A 22,290-nucleotide genomic window follows, 5' to 3' on the forward strand; every position below is an offset into this window, starting at 1 on the left:
TTTTGATACACTTTAGCTTCCAAAAATTAAGAATTTGAAAGGAGTAGCCCTCTTTAAACATTTTCATTTTAAGGGTTTTCATTTTCATATGGGGTTTTCTGAGAATGTAGGATATGTCTACACTGCAATTAAAAACCTGGGGCTCAGGCTAAGGGGCTGTTTAACTGCAGTGTAATTGCAGTGACATTAGGGCTTGGGCTGGAGCCCATGTTTTAGAACCCTGCGAGATGGGAGTGTCCCAGAACAGGTGCTGCAGCCGAAGCCTGAATGTCTACACCACAATTAAACAGCCCCTTAGCCTGAGCCCCACGAGCCCGAGTCAGCTGTCACGGGCCAGCTGTGGGTTTCTAATTGCAGTGTAGACATACTCTTAAAGTCCATCTCTTAAATTTTCAGAGCCTTGTTCATTTTTGAAATACGACTGTTCAAATCATCAGATTCAAAAAGGCAACCTGCTAAGTCAGGGAGAGACTCATATTACTGTGAGGAATCTGGAGAGCACAAGGCCTCTCTCTTTTCTGAGGAAGTTATGTATGCCTTTTTTTGAGGTTTAGGATTAGTCATTTTCTCCAGCCTCTGAGAGGGTCGTTGGTATCTGAAGAATGGACTAGGCTCCAGAAGAGTGGAACTGACATCTGGCCTTCCTTCCAGGAAAGATTCCTATGAAATATATAAACTATTTGCAGCCCTAGCAATGAAGGAGGAACAAGAGAGAATCATCTTGTTTTAATACGTTAATGCTTGTGGAGAAGTCCCAAATCTGAGGCTTTTCCCTAGGCAAACAACTATTCTTGTCTTGTTCTTCTGCTTCTGTCAGATGGAGGCAGAACACTTGAATTATGGCTTGGTTCCAGAGAAGATAGAGGGGGTACCAATACTTTGATCCATTGAGCAGCTTCCATGTGTTTGCGCTTTTGCATGTGGTTACCCAGTCCAGACTTGTGGATTCTGTGTGTATGAGAAAACCAGACGTAATGAGGGCCAGTGGAAGATGAAGTTACTTGTATAAAAATTATGCAGATATATGGGTGAGGGGAATGAATAACCCATCTTTAGTGTATATATGCATATATAAGTGTATGTCATTTGTAGATAGTGTAGGGCTGCAAGACAGCCACCCAGAAGTGGCTATTCAATCAAAGATATAACAGCCACTGCTCCTCTATTTTCCTTATGCAGGAGTTTTGGGTCCCTGGATTTGTGTGAGACACCTCCACCCTCTTCCACTGCATCCATCTTCCCCTCCAAACCAGCCCATTGCTGGGTTGAGAACCTCCTCAAAGGAGGAGTGGGTGGGGAGGTTGCTTCGCTCCTACTGTGGAGCTTAAGTGGTATGGACGGTCTCACATCCTGAGTGAAATTCACCCTGTATTGAAGAATTATCTATCGTTTTGGTTTAGGGAGAAAACCGGTAATTTAGCACAAACATATTTTCTGATTTGCTTTGTTTCCTGCCTTTTTCCCACCCCTCCCCAGGTGGCAAACATTCTTTGGACTGCACGTTGATTTTAACAGAAGGAGACTCTGCCAAATCTTTAGCTGTATCTGGCTTAGGGGTCATTGGACGAGACAGATATGGGGTATTCCCACTCAGGGGTAAAATTCTCAATGTTCGGGAAGCTTCTCACAAGCAGGTAAGCAGTACTGCCAACCCCCAATGTTAAAAAATCTTGTCAGCTTCAGTATATATAATGGCTTAAAAATTGTGAAATTTTAAAAATAATGATTTTTGGTGTGTCTTTATTTGAAGTTTGAGCCTTCAGAGTTTGCATTTTCAAAAAGTTCAGCAGAGGTGAGGGCTAGAAATTTACTTTTCTTCTTCGAGTGATTGCTCCTGTGTATTCCACAGTGGGTGTGCGTGCCCGCCACGTGCACCAGTGCCGGAAGTTTTTCCCTTAGCAGTACCTGTACTGGGGGAGCACCGTGGCGACCCCTGGAGTGGTGCCTGTATATCGCGCTATAAGGGGAGCCCCGGGCTCCCCCCACCCTCAGTTCCTTCTTGCCGCCAGTGAAGGTAGTCAGAACTTTGCGCTCCAGCTCCGCTGCAGCCTTTCTTCCCTAGTGGTACCATACGTCGGATCGTTCTCAGTGTTAGCTTGGGCTCGGGGCATGCCCCGTGCCCCAGGCTTCAAGTCGTGCGACTCCTGTCACCGCTCTATGCCCAGGAGCGACCCTCACGCTGAGTGTCTTCGCTGCCTGGGTGAGACTCATATTAGCGACCTCTGCAAAATCTGTAGGTCATTCAAACCAAGAACCAAAAAGGAGAGGGACTTCAGACTTCGAGCTCTCCTAATGGAGTCAGCATTAACACCGACGCCGGTGCGCAGATCGGACTCGGCACCGGCCGCCGCGTCGTTGATACATAGCGAGGCCCCTTCGACCACTTGGCGCCGCTCTCCCTCCAGGAAGCAAGGGAAGCCGCGATAAGGACATGGGGGGCTGGTCCCGCGCTGGGCAGCCCTCGGTCCCCCCCCGGGCTTGAGACCTCTGACTCGCGTGGAGCGGAGCAGCCCGGTGCCGTCGACCCAGACATCCCCACTACGGATACCGTCAACGCCAGAGGCGGTGCAGGCTGCAAAGGACATTATGTCTTTGCCCGTGCCGAGCTCCCAACCGAGTATGGGCCCTAGGTCTCGAGGCAAGCCCCCGTTAGGTGCCCGTCAGACCTCTTTGGCGAGTCACAGCTCCCGCTCCGGGGATCGGTCCCCGCACCGCTCGACGCGCAGTGACCGCTCATCGGGGGACTCCCGGCCACTGTCAACACCGGCCAGACCCTCGGACCCGTCGTCGAGATGGGAATCGCGAGCCCCCTTTACGCCGCCCGCCAGCGAGCGCAGGCACCGAGAGAAGCGCCGGGAACGCTCCCCGGTCAGGGGTGGGTACCGGAGCCGATCTTGATGTGACAGATGTCATCGTTCGCGCTCCAGCTCCCGCTCGACCAGACACCGGGCCAGAGACTCCCCCGGGGTACCTCGGCGTCACGGCACCGGGCTTCATTTCGCCATCGCGGGTACTGAAGCAGCTCGTCGAGGGGGTACCGTTCCTCGTCATCGAGGTCCAGATCGCGAGAGAGACGATGCCACAGGCACCGTTCCCATCGCTCCCGAGGCACCGAATGCTCTTTGGCCACCTCAGCCTCGGCACCCTTCCTCCCGTCCTCGGGCCGTGCTGCCCTGCCAAGACACGTTGTGCGATCAGGTACCCAACAGGGTCAATGGCACGGTACCCCGTGGCAAGGACAATGGTGCCAGTGGGCACCGTGGCAGCAGCTACTGGCCCAGCCGGCGGCCCGTTCCATCGCATCCCAGGCTCCATTGGCCTCGTCGGGCCGCCTACGGGATAAGTCGACGGGCCAGGACTCGGCGGACCCTGGACCGGACTCCGACCTGGGTCTCGATGCCCGAGCACCTCGACTCCTCGCATGCCGCGTCTCCGGCACCGGACGATGCCATTGTGACACCTCTGCCTTTGGTCCCGCAGGAGGACTTTAAGGCACACCAGGACTTGCTGAAGCGGGTGGCATCCAACCTTCAGCTACAGGCCGAGGAGATGGAGGGACCGTCTGAATCCCTCTTCATTGTTCTGTCTCCCTCGGCACCAGGCCACATGGCCCTGCCGTTACACCAAGGTGTTGCCAATATCACCAGTTCCCTGTGGCAAACTCCCGCCTCCTTGGCCCCTATCTCCAAGAAGGCTGAAAGGAAGTATTTTGTGCCTGCGAAGGGTCACGAATACCTTTATTCCCACCCGGCACCTAACTCGCTCGTGGTTGAGTCGGTGAACCACAGAGAGCGCCAAGGCCAACCCACGCCCACCCCTAAGAACAAAGACGCCAAGAGGCTTGATTCCTTTGGCAGAAAGATTTATTCGTCAGCTAGTTTTCAGCAGAGAGTAGCCAACCACCAGGCCTTACTCAGCAGGTATGACTTTAAGCTGTGGGAGTCTTTGCCTAAGTTCGAGCCCCTTCTCCCGGACCGGGATAGGAAGGACTTCAAGGCTCTGGTGGAAGAGGGGTCGTCGGCGGCTAAAGTGGCCCTACGGCGGCTGACACGGCAGCTCGCTCCATGGCGTCTGCAATCTCCATGCGCCGGGCATCGTGGCTCCTGTTGTCGGGTCTGTCGACGGAGGCCCAATCCCTGATGCAGGACCTCCCGTTCGATGGCAAGGCGCTCTTTGCAGACCAAACGGATGTCAGGCTGCATGGGATGAAAGACTCCCGCACCACTCTGCAGACCCTGGGCCTCTACGTCCCTCCGGCAAAGGACAAGGCCAAATCGCTCCCGGCGGCTCAACCCGTTAGGGGCAGATATGAGCCCCCGTACAGAAGGCCTCGAGACCAGAAACGCAGGTCACAGAGGCAGTCCCACTCTACCCAGCAGCCTGGTCCCTCTAAGGGCAAGAGGCAGAGAAAGAGGCGGTTTTGACTATTTACAGGGGGCACCGGGCCTGTTGCCAGGGAGACCCCCCGACCAATAAAGTTTGTGTTCTGCAACCGATTGTCTGCCTTCCTCAGGGCATGGTCCCGTATAACATCGGACCAGTGGGTCCTCAGCACTATTGCTGAGGGATACATTTTGCAGTTCACTTCCCCCCCTGCCAAGCCACCCGCCCCCCAATGTGGCCCTGGGAGATCCCGAGCAGGTCCGCATCCTGGGTCAGGAGGTGGATTGGCTGCTCAGCCTCGGTGCGGTGGAACGTGTCCCAGCACAGTTCCAGGACAAGAGTTTTTACTCCCGATACTTCCTGATCCCCAAGGCAAAAGGGGGTCTCAGACCCATCCTGGACCTGCGCGACCTGAACAGGTTCCTAACCCATTCCAAGTTCCGCATGGTGTCCCTAACTTCTGTTATCCCCACCGTAGAACCGGGAGACTGGTACGTGGCCCTGGACCTCCAGGACGCTTACTTTCATGTCCACATTTTCGAGGGGCACAGACGCTTCCTCAAATTCGTGGTGGGGACGGGGCACTACCAGTTTACGGTCCTCCCCTTTGGCCTATCCACAGCCCCCAAGGTTTTCACGAAATGTATGGCAGTGGTGGCGGCGAACCTCAGGAAAAAGGGGGTGCAAATCTTCCCCTACGTGGACGATTGGCTCCTCAAGGGCGATTCTCGTCCAGAGGTGGAGTCCCACGTGCAGCTACTCCTGGCCACGTGCAAAAACCTAGGTCTAGTCGTGAACGAGGCAAAATCTACTCTAGTGCCCGTCCAGCGCATAGAGTTCATTGGAGCTGTCCTGGACTCCTCCAAGGCCACGGCCTCTCTTCCCCTGGACAGGTTCGAGACCCTAAGGGACCTCATTGCCTTGGTCTCCTCGTTCCCGGTGACCACAGCCAGGTTGTGCCTTCGGCTCCTGGGGAACATGGCTGCTTGCACGTACATGATCCGCCATGCCAGACTCCAACTCTGGCTAGCCTCCCAATTCTCCCAGGCCCGGGACGGCCTGGACAAGGTCCTCACAATCCCGTCCCCCGTATTGGCTTCCCTTCAATGGTGGTCCCTCCCGAGCAATATGCTGCAAGGGGTTCCCTTCAGGGAGGCCAACCCATCCATAGATCTGACGTCCGATGCTTTGGACCTGGGCTGGGGAGCTCACATGGGAGACGTACAGACCCAGGGTACGTGATCGACCCCGAACTTGTCCCTGCACATAAATGTCAAGGAACTCAGGGCGTGCATGGCTTTTCTCACGCATCTCCGTGGTAGGGTGGTCAGAGTCCTCATGGACAACACCGCCGCCATGTACTATATCAACAAGCACGGTGGTATTCGTTCCCTAGCCCTCTGCCGGGAAGCCCTGGCCTTGTGGGAGTTCTGTATAGCCCCGATATCTCCCTGAGAGCGGCTCACCTCCCAGGCATCCGCAATATGCAAGCGGATCGCCTCAGCAGGGTCTTCTCCCCCCAGTACGAGTGGTCCCTCCACTCGGAGGTCGCCCACCGAATCTTCCTAGAGTGGGGAGCTCCCCAGATAGACCTGTTTGCACCCCGCCAGAACCAGCGCTGCCCACAATTCTGTTCCGGGGAGGGGTGGGGAAGGGCGTGATCTCCGACGCGTTTCTCCTGAGCTGGTCGGGCCAGCTCCTCTATGCCATCCCCCTGTTCCCCTTCATCGCCAAGGTCCTTCAGAAGGTGAAAGTGGACAAGGTGAGGGTCATTCTCATAGCCCCGGCGTGGCCTCGCCAGTACTGGTACGGGTCCCTCCTACGCCTCTTGGTGGCCCCCCCGAGGGTGCTACCGCTCTGCCCGGACCTCCTCTCCCAAGACGCGGGACGCCTCCTCCATCCGAATCTGGCTGCGGTCCACCTGACAGTGTGGCTACTCCCTGGCTAAACGAGGAGGAGAACACGTGTTCGGAGCAGGTAAGGCGAGTCCTCCTGGAAAGCAGGAAGCCTTCCACGCGTCGGACGTATGTGGCGAAGTGGTCCAGGTTTGCCAGGTGGGCGAGCGAGCGGGGAGTTTCCCCCTCCGTTGTACCTCTCCAGTTCATCCTAGACTACCTTTTATCACTTAGGACCCATGGTCTGGCACCGGCCTCAGTCAGGGTGCACCTCGCAGCCATATCGGCTTTTCACCCGCCGGTGCAAGGACACTCGGTCTTCTCCCATCCTATGACCTCCTGCTTCCTGAAGGGCCTCAACCATTCGTTCTCGTACGCTAGGCCCCCCGTGTCACAATGGGACTTCAGCCTGGTCTTGTCACATCTCACAGCCCCCTCCTTCGAACCAGTGGCCACGTATTCATGGTCGCACCTCTCATGGAAGGTGGCCTTCCTCGTGGCGATCACGTCTGCCTGACATGTCTCAGAGCTCAGGGCCTTAACCTCAGAACCCCCCTATATGGTTTTCCATAGGGATAAGGTCCAGCTTCGCCCACACCCAGCGTTCCTCCCGAAGGTGGTTTCCACCTTCCACATGGAGCAGAGCATTTTTCTCCCTGTGCTCTGCCCTAAGCTCCACTCCTCTAGCGAGGAACGCTGCCTCCACACGCTCGATGTGAGTAGGGCGTTGGCCTTTTACCTGGATAGAACTAAGCTGTTCCGGAGATCCTCTCAACTCTTTATTGCCTCGGCCGAGCGGGCGAGAGGGCAACCTATCTCTACCCAGCGCCTCTCCCGCTGGATTACCTCGTGCATACGCACGTTATGACCTGGCAGGGATTCCCCTGCCTCCTGTCATTAAGGCCCACTCTACGAGGGCTCAGGCCTCATCAGCTGCCTACGCCGCCCATGTCCCCATTCAGGACATCTGTAGGGCGGCCACGTGGGCTTCAGTTCACACGTTTACTTCACATTACGCGATCGTCTCCCAGTCTAGGGATGCCGCCAGGTTCGTCAGGGCGGGACTTCGTCCCGAACCATTATGAACTCCTACCGACCTCCAACAGATACTGCTTGGAATCACCTACTGTGGAATACACAAGAGCAATCACTCGAAGAAGAAAGGACAGTTACCTGTTCCGTAACTGACGTTCTTCGAGATGTGTTGCTCCTGTCTATTCCACACCCCGCCCTCCTTCCCTTCTGTCGGAGTTGTCCGGCAAGAAGGAACCGAGGGTGGGGGGAGCCTGGGGCTCCCCTTATAGCACGATATACAGGCATCACTCCAGGGGTCGCCGTGGTGCTCCCCCAGTACGGGTACTGCTAAGGGAAAAACTTCCGGCACCGGTGCACGTGGCGAGCACGCACACCTACTGTGGAATAGACAGGAGCAACACATCTCGAAGAACGCCAGTTACGGAACAGGTAACTGTCCTTTTTATTGAAATCTGAGATTCCCACCTAATAAAATGACTTTTGGAGATGGGGCTTCCAGAATATATAAAATATTGCAAAACTTGTGATAAAATAATAAGAGTTGGCAACATTGGGTAAGGAAGAACAGCACCTGAACCTAAGAGACTCTTAAATATGGGGAACTTTTGGTATAGCTGACGTAATATTAAACAAATATCAAGGTATCAACTCATCGTGCTTTTTTACCCCATGCTGAATCTCTGCTTTTTACACAGATTATGGAAAATGCAGAAATCAATAACATTATCAAAATAGTTGGTCTGCAGTACAAGAAAAGCTATGAAGATCCAGAATCTCTAAAATCCTTGAGATACGGAAAGATTATGATCATGACTGATCAGGTTAGTTTGAGATATGCAGGTTTTAAAAACACAAAACTAAGATATTGTAGAGTCTTTGGTTTTTCATTTTTGCTAGTTTTGTAGGTATCACTTTTACCTAGCGTTTGCAGAAGGAGGGCACAAACCTGTGCAGAGAAGCTCCCCACTGCTTGATGTTCCTTGGGGGGATGATTTCCCTATAACCACGGTTTCTTCTTCGAATGGAGTTCCTGTGGGTGCTCCAGTTTAGGTGATTGTGCACACTGTGCCTCTAGTTGGAGAATTTTGACAGCAGTACCTGGCTGGGCCGCACATGCACTCTCCACGTCTCAGGCCTGCAGTGGCAATTAACTGGTGCTGGGCGGCCTCCTTATCCCCCAGTTCCTTCTCAACTGCCCTTAGTCCGAGTTGGATCTCCAGCAGTGCGCTTGCTTGCCTTACCTCAGACTTAGTTTAGTTAGATTAGTCAAGTAGTTTAGTGTAGTTATCTTAATTGGTTAAGAACCTTTTATTTCTTTTTCTCCCCATTTAAAAAAAAATATATAGGGGAGAAGGCAAAAACCCCACATTTATTGAGAATACAGCAGTTAGCATGTGCTTTTCAAACACACCATGCTCACACCATGCACACACACAGAGTCCTGCCAGTTGATGTTTATAGTTACCAGTCCAGAGTCTGGATCAATCTAATGACCAGCCAGATTGGTCGCAGAGGGGAGCCAGGCTCTGTCGGTTGCGATCCGATGCTCCTGGAGTAGTGGCAAGATGAACCCAAAGTCCCATGGCAAAGCACCCTGTTCTTATAGTCTTTATTTCTCTGTTGAAGTCTATGGATTTTGCTATGTCAGTTTCTGACCGGTTACTACTTAATTGGAGTTATCTTTTGATGTAAGCATTCCAAAACATCTCCGAGGGGGTCATCCTGTCCCGGATTTGATTTAATCAATTGTCTTTAGGGGTGCCAGCCTTACGTCAGGGTCGTCAATCTGCCCTTTCTTCATTATGGATGCGCGTTGATGGTTCTCTGGTGTCATTAAGTCTCTTCACTCCTCCTTCCTTGACTATCTGGCTATAACAGTGGCCTTCACACCTTATCTTTTCCTGATGCATGCATTCCTCATTCACACAAACAGTCTTTTACAGAGACCTTTGAGAGCAAAAGACATTGTAAATTAAGCCTTCCTAAATCTTATAATCAAAGCAATTCACACTGGGGCCCAGGCCTTCAACGTTCCTCTAATCTCCTTAACATAGACACAATACAAGATCTTGCCTCTTACTTACTAAACCTTAAAACAAAAAAATGTATATTTAACTAGAGTGCCTAATTTGTAATACATATAGGAAACCATAGTAGACATTTATAACTTATCCTAAAACAAAAGGGTGACCATAATCAGTCATAAGGATTGTTCTGGTCTGTCCCTGCCTTAACATCAGTACAGACACTGGCAATCTGTCAGATGCATTTCTACCAAAGTCCCAGAGGGTCATTCCTTTCTGCTATTCAAAAAGGGTGGCTGGCAGGAAGAAATCAAATCATACATTAATTCTCATAGTACAATTATAAAATCCTGCCCGTACGCCGGAACCTGTTCAACAGGGACCATTGGCGATGGGGCAGGTCAAAACCAGGTGGGCAAATTGTGGGGTCGGCGACGAGGGACTGGTTGGGGATTATAATAGATATCCATTCCTCTCGCCAGAGTGTTTCCGCCCTAACATCCTGGCATGGCGGATGAGACCATAATGGGCGGCGGGATGGCAAACGTGCAGCTGGTGGTTTAAAAAGGTCATTGTGCAGCGGCAGGCTTGAGTTGGTGCGTACTTTCTCCAGTAACTTGCCAGTGGCAACCTCTCATCTGATATGAGGAGGAGCAATATTGCTCAGAACTGGAAGCCATGGGAGTGGAGTCGGACGCACCAAGCACCAATTTTGACAGGGTGGTTGAGTCCTGAGTTACCATCCTCATTCTTACCAGCTGCATTGATTCACCTGCCATCCTTACTACTTCCAGTGGACTTGGGAGTCAATCAGTACAGATAAATGGGTTTGGGAGATGATATCTGTAGCATACTCCATTCACTTTACTTCTGTTGTGGCTGCCAACATCCCTTCCCCGTCCCTCTTCAGGAACCCCTCTCACGAGAACCTTCTACAACAGAAAATAGGCTCTCTCCTACTCTTGGGTACTATAGAACTGGTTCTGTAGCAACACACAGGGAAGGGGTTTTATTCCAGGTGTTTCGTGGTTCAAAAAAGAACAGCAGTTGGAGACCCATCTAGATTTAAGGCTACTCAATACCTTTGTGAAGGCAAAAATTCAAAATGGTGATGCAGCAATAATTCCATCACTGGACCAAGGGGATTGGATCTCAGCCCTAGATCTTCAGGAGGCATATTTACATATAGGTAGGGCCCTACCAAATTCACGGTCCATTTTAGTCAATTTCATAGTCATGGGATTTTAAAAATAATAAATTTCATGATTTCAGATATTTAAATCTGAACTTTCACGGTGTTGTAACTGTAGGGTCCTGACCCAACTCTGAAGGCAGCAGCGTGGAAGTAAGGTATGGTATGGTATTGCCACCCTTACTTCTGCGCTGCTGCTGGCGGGGTGCTGCCTTCAGAGCTGGGTGCCTGGCCACCCAACTCTGAAGGCAGCACAGAAGTAAGGGTGGCAATACTGCAATCACCTTACAATAACCTTGTGACACCCCCCGCCCCCACAGCCCTCTTTTGGGTTGGGACCCCAGTTTGAGAAATGCTGGTCTCCCCTGTGAAATCTGTATAGTACAGGGTAAAAGTACACAAAAGACCAGATTTCACAGGGGAGACCAGATTTCACGGTCCGTGACACATTTTTCATGGCCATGAATTTGATAGGGCCCTACAGATCCATCAACTACACAAAAGATGCCTATGCTTTGCTGTTGGTCAGGACCACTTTCAGTACAGGGTGTTCCTTATCAGCCAACCCATTCATCTCCTGATCTTCCACCCTGAACCTCACCTAGGCAAAAGAAGAGGCGCTCTTACACACACCTGAAGTCAGGACAGCCCTGGTCTTCTATCTTGACAGGACTAAGCCTTTCAGAAAGACTTCCAAATTATTTGTTTTGATCACAGACAGATCAAAAGGGTCCGCAATCTCTAAACGAAGACTTTCTAAGTGGATATCCAACTGCATAGTTGTTGCTACCATCTTGTAATCTCCAAACACCCTGAGACATACAAACTCACTCTATGAGGTCTATTTCCACCTTGTAGGGTGTGTGGCCCTCCCTCCCTGTTACTCTCTGAGGGAGGCCATGCCTCCTCACTGTCACATACCTGTAAAGGGGAGTTCAAAACGGGGGAATTAGCTGCACTTAATGCTGCGGCCCTCCAGCCAGGCAGAGCAGTACAGCAGTCTATGAGCCCCAGGCCCTCGGTCAGGGCAGGGCAGCAAACAGTTAGTAGCCTCTGGCCTGCAATCAGGGCAGAGCGGCTAAGCCGTCTGAGCCCCAGGGAAGGGTGAGCACCAACAGAATCTAGGGGCTCAGGCAGGGGTGAGCACCAGCACAGTCTAGGGGCTCAGGCAGGGGTGGATGGTAGGGTACCACAGGCTTCCTGGCCTAAGATGGGGTGCTGCCGCCCCAGGGGTGGGGTAGCAGGGGGTAGGGGGACATGGGCCTGCCTGACTCCACTGCATACCAGCCCAGGGCCCTAACAGTGGTGGAGTGGTCTGCCACTGGGTCAGCAGGGATCCACCTGCAACGTGGTGACCTTGTATCAGACCAACAGTCAACCAAACGGGTGTTTAGTTCTCTTGGGCTACTTCCTACATCCCCGGGGTTTGGTACCTCTATACTGTGGGGGTTGTCTGACGTCGCAAGAAGCTCTGGCCAGTCCTCAGGAGGCAGCCCTGGCAGCTCCTCTGCAGGCTCCAGCAACAGGCGGGATGTGTCTGTCTCCTGTGGTGGCTCCAGCCCAACTGAGCTGCAGGGCCCGTCTTTTGTACTTCCGCTTCCTGTCCCACCCTTCCGCTTCCAGCGGGGCAGACATGGCTCTCCTGGTTCTGCCCACCAGGAGGCATGTTGTGGTCCCTTCCTGTCTCTCCCTGAGGGAGGCCACACCTCCTCGCTACACACCTCTATAGCCTTTCTCAAAAATGTTCCCATCGTTGAAATATGTAGAGCTGCGACTTGGACTTCTATACTTAGTTTGCTGAGCACTATGCAGTAACTCACAATTCTGCTTCCGATGCAGCATTCGGATCAGCTATACTTTCCTCTATATTGGACTCAACTCCAAAGCCCCCTCCTCCTTAAGAGGAACTGCTTAGGAATCACCTGGTAAAGCACCCACAGGGACACTATTTGAAAGAAAAAGAAATGGTTACTCATCATGTGCAGTAACTGTGGTTCTTTGAGATGTGTCTCCCTATGGGTGCTCCACTGCCCACCCTCGTTCCTCTCTGCTTCGGAGTTCTCTGCTGTGGAGCATCATGGTAGACAAGAAACTGAGGGTGGTTCACCTGTGGAGTGCTATATAACAATAGCACGGAGCCTGAGGCTGAGTAACATGCATGAGCGGGCCGAAAGGACACTGCTATAAGAAATCTCTGATCAAAGGCACAAGGGGGCACAAGCACACCCAGAGTGAAGCACGCATAGGGGGACACATCTCGAAGAACCACAGTTACTGCACAGGGTGAGTAACCATTTTGTTAAATTGCTGCTGACGCTGCTGAAGAGCCCTATCAACAGAACCTGTCCCGGGGATCCATTCAGCCACTCCCCTTTCCGTTCAAGCCATACACTTCTGCATCTATGTTGTCTTGCTGCTGATGAAAAGAAGGTTGTAGGTACTTTGTGCTTTGGCAACCACTCTCTGAGGACTTCTGCTACAGGAGGTCTTGTCCCCTGGGCTATGCTTGCACAACCCAGAACTGAAACTACCCATTTGATTAAATGTTTTCCACTAAAAAAACATTGCTTCATTCTTATCCAGGTCAGTGAGATTTGTAAGTACTGACATGTTGACTCCTTAATCATACATTGTCTTTGTTTTTGTCATTTCACTTGCGCTGGAGCTAATATGCCGTATTCACTGATATTGTTCCTTTTTCATATTTAGGATCAGGATGGATCTCACATAAAAGGCTTGTTAATCAACTTTATTCATCACAATTGGCCATCTCTTTTGAAACATGGTTTTCTTGAGGAATTCATTACTCCCATTGTAAAGGTACAGCTTATACTGACAATATAAAGTTTTGATGTATTGTAGATAACATTATAAAAAAGGCTGACTAGGTATATTTTTGTTATTTTTAAGGCAAGCAAAAGTAAGCAGGAACTTGCCTTCTACAGTATCCCTGAATTTGATGAGTGGAAGAAACATATGGAGAATCATAAAGCATGGAAGATAAAATACTACAAAGGTTTGTTTTAAAAAAAAAAAACACTCATGGACTTGAAAAAGCAATAATTGGGTGGTGTCTGTTTGTTTTAGTAAGCACTAGTAGAATAGTTTCTGAAGTTATTTCAAAGTCAATCCCAGTAAATTGTTAGAGTACATGATAATTCAAATAGTATGATTATGTAGTAAATGTTTTCTCCTCATCATGCAGGTTTGGGTACCAGCACTTCTAAAGAAGCAAAGGAATACTTTGCTGACATGGAGAGGCATCGGATCTTATTCAGATATGCTGGTCCTGAAGATGATGCTGCCATTACACTGGTAAGAGCTTCTAAAACTCCTGGGCGCTATGTTTTATGAATGTCATCACTTGCAGCAAGTATTGGGTCAAGAAATCCTGACTCTTAGTGTACAGTGGTTACTTACTTTATTTTTTCATTTTTCAGGTTATTTTGTTGATGTTTGAACAATATTACAATTCACATTCAGAGGCTGGGCCTTGTGAACATCTATCTCACCACCTGACATTATGCAAGGACATTACAACAGTTCTTAAAGGGATACTGACAATATGATTTTTTTAATTAACTAATTTCAACAAAAAGTTTTTTTTAGCTCTGGTAGTGTCTTTTGGTGAAGAGGCCTGCAAATCTGAAGTTGTAGGAGGTGGAAGGCAGCAAACTCATATACTCATTTAATCTCTTTCAGATTCCACCCTGGCAGCTCCACATTTCTCTTTAGGAATAGGTTTTTTGGAGGATGGAAGTGAGGCCTTCTAGGGCTTATATGGTTGGACTACTAAAAAGAGTTGTACTGGATTGTATCAGAGCAGAATAAAATGAATTTTTAAAGTTCAGATAATTTTTTTGGGTAGTTTACTGAATGATTTATAAAATGGAAATAGACTAGCATACAGAAAATTATTGCCACATACATTGTCTGTCTTTTAAAACATTTTTACTCTGTGCTGGAGAAGCATGACACACCTAGACGGCACGGATAAACGGACAGTCTGTGAGCCGGAATTGCTCGTCCCAAAACACACAGGACCAAATCCTAGCTTTTTACTCTGTCTCTACTCAATCTGTGTGAAAACCAAGGACCAGATTGCTCCTTTCTACAGTAAAACTTGAAGGCAATTAGCTAAGGGGGAAGGAAAAGTTCATGACAATAACCTACAAAGGTTGTCCTCCATTGGTCTAGTTGGAAAGGGGACAGATTTGGCCACTTCCCTCTCCCCTCACAGAATGGTCTGTGCGGCCATTGGGATCCACAAAAGGCCTATACTTCTGAACTGGATTTGTATCCCTGGCATCTTCCTGCTCCTTAGCAGCACAATTCCAATGAAGCTGTGCTATCAGGAACTGTCCCTGACTATGGCTACATCCTGGACTGAATTACCTAGGTTTGGATCATGAGGGTCATTGTCAAGCCAGTGTGTTAAGTTTTGGATTTGGTCCGGTCACAGAAATGAATGTTATGTGGCAACTGTTTGAACCAGGTAGTTAGTTAGTTAAACTGAAATTTTAATTCCAGAAAAAGAAGTTACATGCTTTTCTGAATACATTTTTTCACCTAGGGAAACCAGTGAGTGGCGGTTCTAATCTCAGATATGCATGCATTATTACCACACCGTATAAAAAAATCTACTTTTGTAGTTGAATAAGCAGTATGGAATTTTCACATAATATATTAATATGCACCTGCATATCTCAGTTAGAATTGAGCTCAAAGTTACTAGTGGCCATATTGCATGGTTGTCATTTACTTTTCATAATTATTAGAACACCATTATTTCCGTGTTTCTGAATCATTCACTCTTATTGGACAAATCTTACCCAATCCCTCTCCCACCCATGTGAGTGTGAAAGATAGTATAATCAAAGTCATTCTGTTGTGTGGGGTAATGAGGGCAGGATGCATGGAGCCTGCACCCTCTGGATTTTTCTGTGTTCTCTGTTTTCTGTGATTGGTGGTTGGCTGGGGGAACAGTGCATCTGGTGGATTTGCAAGTGTGTGGATCCACTCTCACCCCCAAATATGGAGTGAGTGATCAGCAGTTATGGACGGTGGTATTGCAGCCCTGTGGCTGTTGGAACAGACTTGGGATATAAGCTGACAGGGGAAAGAGAGAATATCTCTTCTGACAGCTACAGAATTCTCTAGTTCCAAAGCCATTTATTTAAGCTTCATATTGGTATCAGACTGTGGTTCATTGGGCTCTACCTTGTAATCTGTATGTGAGAGAAGCTCACAGCTACTTAAGGTTTAACTTGAAAGTAAAGTTCTACTCTGAAAAGAGGGAGTTTTTTCCTTCAGTAAGGCCTGCAAGATCCACAAGGCCTGTGTGGATCTCAAAAAGTATTGCAAAGCTCAAGAACCTGCTGATCAGAGAACTGCCAGTTTGAAAACCTACCAACAATAAATGATCTGAGTATAATGAGAGTAGTTTGTTGTGAGCGGGTATACAAGAGTATATGTATTTAAATAATGCCTCTATTTGAGCAGCAATTTATACAGATTGTTTTTATAATTTTTACCTTTAATAAAAGTTACTGCATGTTTAAAAGAACCATACAACAATTTACAATAATTATTAAAATTACACATGTGTAATGCTGTATATGCTAATAAGACGAACTGAAATATTTGCAGGCCTTCAGTAAAAAGAAAATTGATGACCGAAAAGAGTGGTTAACAAACTTCATGGAAGACAGAAGACAGCGTCGGTTACATGGCCTTCCAGAGGTTAGTTCTAAATGAGGAGAAGAGGCCTGGAGGATGATGGCTAAAATTAATGCAGTTTCAATGTTGAAATTATACTGATATATACATTTTCTCTTAGCAATTTCTGTATGGTACAGCAACAAAGCATTTGACTTACAATGACTTCATTAACAAGGAGTTGATTCTCTTCTCAAACTCAGACAATGAGAGATCCATTCCATCCCTGGTTGATGGTAAGTAGATATTCATGGTGATTTATAAGGATGTACCTTTTTATCCTTGTCATTTTGAAGGATATGACTGTATTTGAAAAGACATTGGTACTCTGAGAATGAATTTTTGGAATTAGTGAGAGAAATTGAGAACCTGTATGTTTCTGCTTCATTACGTTGCCTGTAATGTACAGTACTGAGTTGTCTCTTCTCTGAAGTGAAACTAGAGGCAGCTCAAGCTGTAGTTTAACAACCTGTCCACTTGGCCAAACCTCATCCCTGTACTGTGCAGGTGCTCTACTTCTGTTGCAAGTGTTCCTTTCTTTCAGTGCTCATATTCATCAACATTCAATTCAACTTAGCAATAGGGAGCGGATTAGGGTGAAAGTCCTGTCCTCTCCCCTTTTCACATCAAGGACAGTGTTTTGGAGGCATTGGACCCATGCTGGGATATTTCAGGAATTGTGTCAGGTTCACCACCGTTTCTCTCGTGGAGCAACGTAGACATGCAAAGAAGCACCCCAGACACAAAGCATGCTCCATTTGTAAAGCTCACAGCAGGAGAAGGAGATATATGCCTATCCTGTTTTCAGCCCATGTACTCTTGCTCAACCAGGAAAAAGGGGCTTGGAGTCTCATAGGTGGGATGGGATTTCCCCTTTCCCTCAACAACATAAACTTCACAACAAAGCACAAGGTGTGCTTAAGACAGGTGATACCCAGAGAGAGGTACACACAGGCTGCCATTCTCATTCAGCTGCAATAGAGAAGAACCCTTAATCAGACAACTTCTAATTTAGGTGAGAAGCCTAAGGTTCCTTGCTCATAGTACTTAAATGGGGGCTAGCCAGCCTGGGGGAAAGACAGATATCGTTTCCCTTCATGCAAGGTTAAACCTTCTACTGCTCCTTCTCTATTGACCTCTTCTTAGATGAGGAAGAATAGCATACAAGCTCCCAACCAAAAGCATCCAGGGAAAGCATATGCAAAAATCTCAAAACCCCCTTAAGGGTGGAAAAGAGAGTATTTGATCGTGTAAATAAAGACTGTAACATTGTGCATTTGCACAAGGGGTTGAATGGTTCACATTAATTCTGGCATGTCTTAACTTTTGAGTGCTTGACTTTGCAACCTTAATGTTCTTTTAACATAACTTTTGTATGTAATTTTCTCAGTTTTTAAATAAAGCAAACTGAAAGAAATTCCATCATGTGGAACCATATTCATCCTCACATAGGTTATCAGTGGGGTTGGAACTTTTATATCCACAGCACAAACCTCTACTGCCTGAGAAACAGAAAACTGGTAGCAATAGTAGGCTGGTGTCCTTTATGTAGATGAGTCACTAGAGAGGAATGACATAGTTTGCTAGTGGATTTTATAGTTACTTTCTAGATAGCAAAAGAGTGTTTGGCACTCTTTGTTTGGGTCTGCCTACGTCCTGCTCTCAGGCTGTTTGGACACTAGCAGGAGAGCACTGAGAGCACAGGGGAGACCTGGCTCTCAGTGCTGGTGCACAGCACCACGATAGACCCCAACAGCTGTGAGCAACAATTGCAGGGAAAGTCTGCCAAGCCTTGGGCTGGAGCATGCTCAGTCCATATGAAATGTTCTTAAAATTTAGCTGCCAGCCTCTAACAACAGATATATGCAGAGCATGTGCAAAGGGCAATTTTCAGAAATAACTCAGCCATATTAGGGTGGATTTTCATGGGGAACGCAAAACGCACCTTTCTGAATCCAGGGATAGGATTGAGATTTAGCAGGATAGTGTGGGGAATTATTGAATGCTGCATGTTAATATTAAGTTAATTAGCCAGAAAACTTCAGTTTATATTGCTGTCTCTTTTCATCAGCACAATGTTTGCTTAGAGTTGGTTAATATAAATGTGTTCTTTTACACTGTGTTTATGAATTTGCTAAATATTGTATAGATTTATTTTCATTCAACATAACATTTATCTCCGTTTCAAAAGAGATTAGAAATGTGTTCTCTTAGAGAGAGAGAGAGAGAGAGAATTTATAATTTTAAAACGGGGTGTGGGTGTATGTATTTAAAAAGCATTATTCTTCTGAACAGGTTTTAAGCCAGGGCAGCGCAAAGTTTTGTTCACTTGCTTTAAGAGAAACGATAAACGTGAAGTTAAAGTTGCTCAGCTGGCTGGTTCTGTTGCTGAAATGTCAGCCTATCATCATGGAGAGGTGAGTATGAAAAATGGGAAGGATGTATTTTTTCTATATAGAATATAGGTGAATTTTGTATTTCGTCAAAAGCACTTAACGATTGACCAAGAGTCCTACTAGTAGAAGTGTTCAGAACCTTTTTAAGAAAGTGAAGCAAATGGAATCCATTTTGATAAGAAGACAGTTTTATTCCTTCATGCACAGCCATGTCCCAAACAAAGATTCTAGGCTGTGGGAAATTATGCTGGGGCAGCTAGTTAGTGACTTGGACCAGGTCTTCAGTCATGCCAACTGTATACCTGACCATGTTTTAGACTTAGGCAGGAAAGACAAATTGTTTTTATGCAAAAGTAAAGAAAGTAAAAATGGGATTTTGTGGTCTCTTTCCAGAACATTTTGAAATTGTCTGATACAGTTTCTTGTGTTTAATAAGATTAAAGTATTTGTTTTCCGGCCTTTCTGGTATTTATCTGGAATATTAGCAGTACCGCCAAAAACTAGCATTGTCAAAATATAAATATAAAAATATACGTTCAAAAAGCCACCATCATCATTTTGTGGGAGAGGCGGGATGGTGCACAATCTCCTGTACACAGAAGTGAGTGTTTGAAAACTCAAACAAAACATGTGTGAGGGTAGGGGATGAGAAAGTAATGCATATGAAAACTTCCTTGTACAGAAGGACAATGAGAGAGAATACAATATTTTAACAGTTGAACTACAGATTCCCTATTTCTGTAATAAATTATAGCCTTCCATTTTTCAGAGAGACCATGTTTGAAATCAGAGTAGAATGAGTCATGGATTATCTGGCAATGAAAACCTGTTATACTTGCTGATTAGGAAAGAATACAGTTTCTTACACTGAATAGTAACAATGTGTATGTATTTTCTTCCAGCAAGCATTAATGATGACTATTGTCAACTTGGCTCAGAACTTTGTTGGAAGTAACAATGTTAATCTACTGCAGCCTATTGGTCAGTTTGGTACCAGGCTTCATGGTGGGAAGGATGCTGCCAGCCCTCGTTATATTTTCACAATGTTAAGGTAAAAGCTTGCTCAAAACAAATTAAACTAAAAAAACATAGAGCCAAATTTTCAAATTGCCTTTGCACTACAAGATTTACAAGCATGCATTTGTTTGTGAGCATGTATGTAAGAGACCGAGGAAATCAAGTAGCTGGGTGTGCTCAAATTCCTGATTTACATGTGCAAATACATTTTTTGTACACATAGATTTTCCTGCTAATTTTGTGAGAATAGTACTTGAGGACTTAAAAAAAGTTAGCTGTACAAATTTTACTTTGAATCATAAGGTTACAGATTGAAAAGGCAGATCATCCAGTTCAACTGTCAGTCTTCAAAAATGGAACTGTGAGATTTCATGTTGTGTCTTTCTGATTCCACATAAAATGTGTTACAGTCCTTTTACCCATGAATTTATTTCTATGCGGCAGCCTTACAACTCAGTATAGGCTTTGAAAGTCAAGCTGTGTTGTTTTCTCCTTCCACATGGCTAGTATTTAGCTTCTGCAAACAAAATTATGATCTCAGTTGCACCTGTGCAACCACAATGTAAACTAATGGGATTTCCTAAGTATAATTGAGAATATAATTTAAAGACAGTGGAGTGGCCTGGAAGTAAATTAGAGTGTAGATTGGCAGACAGAATTTGTTCCCTATAGTAAATCCAGTCTGATTGTAAATGTTACACTATGTGGCTTCTACCTTTTCTCTTAATAAATTAGTTCACATTGATATTGAGCCTTAATTTCCTTTTGTTAATTTCATTTGATTATTCTAGTTATATCCCCTTCTGCATGAATATCAGTTTTGGATCCTTTCCACATATAAATGTTTCTGTGGTACAGTACTTTAATAGATTTAATATGTTCTCCAGTTCATTTGATCCATATGTGCTAGGAGACTGATTTGCCTAGTTTAGTGTGCATAATTGGCAAAGGGCCCACTGATGAAACCTCTGTTTGCAAAGTGTTTCATGGACTGTTGAGGCTGTCATGCCTACAGTTAAGCTTGACTTTTTTGGTTTGAAACTGTGAATATTGCTGTTTTCTGACTGTCTGCTTGACTTACCTCTAGTCTTTTGAGTGAAGGTAATGAAATACATGAGTCCTGAGTACTTTAGTGTACCCGATTTCTGTATGTTTTAAAAATTGGATGGTAAGATATATGCACACGTTGCCACAAAAAAAAAAGAAAACCCAAAAAACTCGAGTACCCTGTATTTACTATGAACAGATTGTTCCACTATGAAGGTTCAATAATACCACTGTCCTTGTTTTAGAAAACAGTATTTTCAGCTTCATAATGACAATTAAAAAGAGAGAAGGTACAATTTTTTTAATGAGATGAAATTTGGGCCCATTAATCTTCATAGTGTAACACGTTTTTTGACTTACTGGACTCTTGTTAAATTATGTTGTTTTCTTCTTTTTTTCAAAGCTCTTTAGCACGGCTGCTTTTTCCTGCAGTGGATGACAACCTGCTTAAGTTCCTTTATGATGATAACCAGCGCGTAGAACCAGAGTGGTATATTCCCATCATTCCCATGGTTTTAGTAAATGGTGCTGAGGGAATTGGTACAGGATGGGCTTGTAAACTTCCTAACTATGATACCAGAGAGATTGTGAACAATGTCAGACGAATGTTGGATGGCTTGGATCCCCATCCTATGGTAATGTAACTGTCAGTGTATGCTGCTATTTTTATGTTTCCTAAACAAACCTGAGTTTTGCATTTATAAAGAGCATCTTGTATCACTTTAGAAACACATCACTGACAAATGATTACTACCTCTGGAGAGGAATTTATTGTCTTATGTCTTATTCCCATTGAAACCAGTACATTGTAATTTTACTGATTCTTTTAAAGGCTTATTCCTCCATTCTACTCATTGATTTGTCAATGTGCTCTCAAAACCATAATTGTTGTGGAAAGAACTATTGAATATTGCGATCTGTGGCTAAAAAGCTGTATCAATAATTTCTTTAAGATAAGTTACACTATATCTTCAGCCAACCTTAAAGCCTCTATGGCTTGCATTGGAATCTCTAAAGCCTCCTTTGTCTTGACTATCTTCCCTTTTATGTTCCTCCATAGCTAGAAGAAAAATAGTGTTATTAAACAGGAAAACCAACAGTTTCCAAATCATAACTCTTATGTGTTCATTTGTTTAAAGTTTGTTTGGGAAGCTCTCAATTCTGCCACGTACCTGAAGAGGCTCCAAATGCTAGAAGAAAAGAAGAGCCCAGCTCAATCTGAAATCATTTCAGCATAAATTCAGCTGAAATCTAGACAGCAGAAACAACCCTTTCATGTTTATTACTAGTTTGGACATCAGTGCTGGGTTAGATTTGCCCATTTCATAGAAGCAAAATTTTATTTTTTTAATTTTATTTTTCAGTTCAGATTCCACTTGCTGAACTTCTGCACTTCGATCCCTGTTCACGGCCTTTGTTTGAGAAAGCAGCTTTAGCTTTCACAACACAGAGGATTTCCTCTCACCAACTGCTGGGAATGCCACATAAATGAATTTTTTCAGTAATTGGAATCTGTTGGCCTTCCTTTTAGGACAACCTGAGAATTCAGTGCATTTAACCTGCATTCTGTCCTGTTTGGCCAA

General features: G+C 46.3%; 1 protein-coding gene across 2 annotated transcripts in view; it reads left to right on the forward strand.

Annotated features, from left to right (window-relative positions):
* The window catches only part of TOP2B (DNA topoisomerase II beta), a 114,626-nt gene that overhangs the window by 69,060 nt on the left and 23,276 nt on the right, over positions 1-22,290 (forward strand). For both annotated transcript variants that reach the window (XM_026649370.2, XM_024214542.3), the window contains exons 12-21: positions 1,477-1,634; positions 8,009-8,134; positions 13,239-13,349; positions 13,440-13,545; positions 13,735-13,844; positions 16,179-16,271; positions 16,369-16,483; positions 18,543-18,664; positions 19,546-19,694; positions 21,111-21,342. In XM_026649370.2, the coding sequence (XP_026505155.1) occupies positions 1,477-1,634; positions 8,009-8,134; positions 13,239-13,349; positions 13,440-13,545; positions 13,735-13,844; positions 16,179-16,271; positions 16,369-16,483; positions 18,543-18,664; positions 19,546-19,694; positions 21,111-21,342 (1,322 nt within the window). The remainder of the gene's footprint in view (positions 1-1,476; positions 1,635-8,008; positions 8,135-13,238; positions 13,350-13,439; positions 13,546-13,734; positions 13,845-16,178; positions 16,272-16,368; positions 16,484-18,542; positions 18,665-19,545; positions 19,695-21,110; positions 21,343-22,290) is intronic.

This window comes from Terrapene carolina, unplaced genomic scaffold (genome assembly GCF_002925995.2).
Source record: "Terrapene carolina triunguis isolate 2854851 unplaced genomic scaffold, T_m_triunguis-2.0 Scaffold84, whole genome shotgun sequence".
Taxonomy (NCBI): domain Eukaryota; kingdom Metazoa; phylum Chordata; order Testudines; family Emydidae; genus Terrapene; species Terrapene triunguis.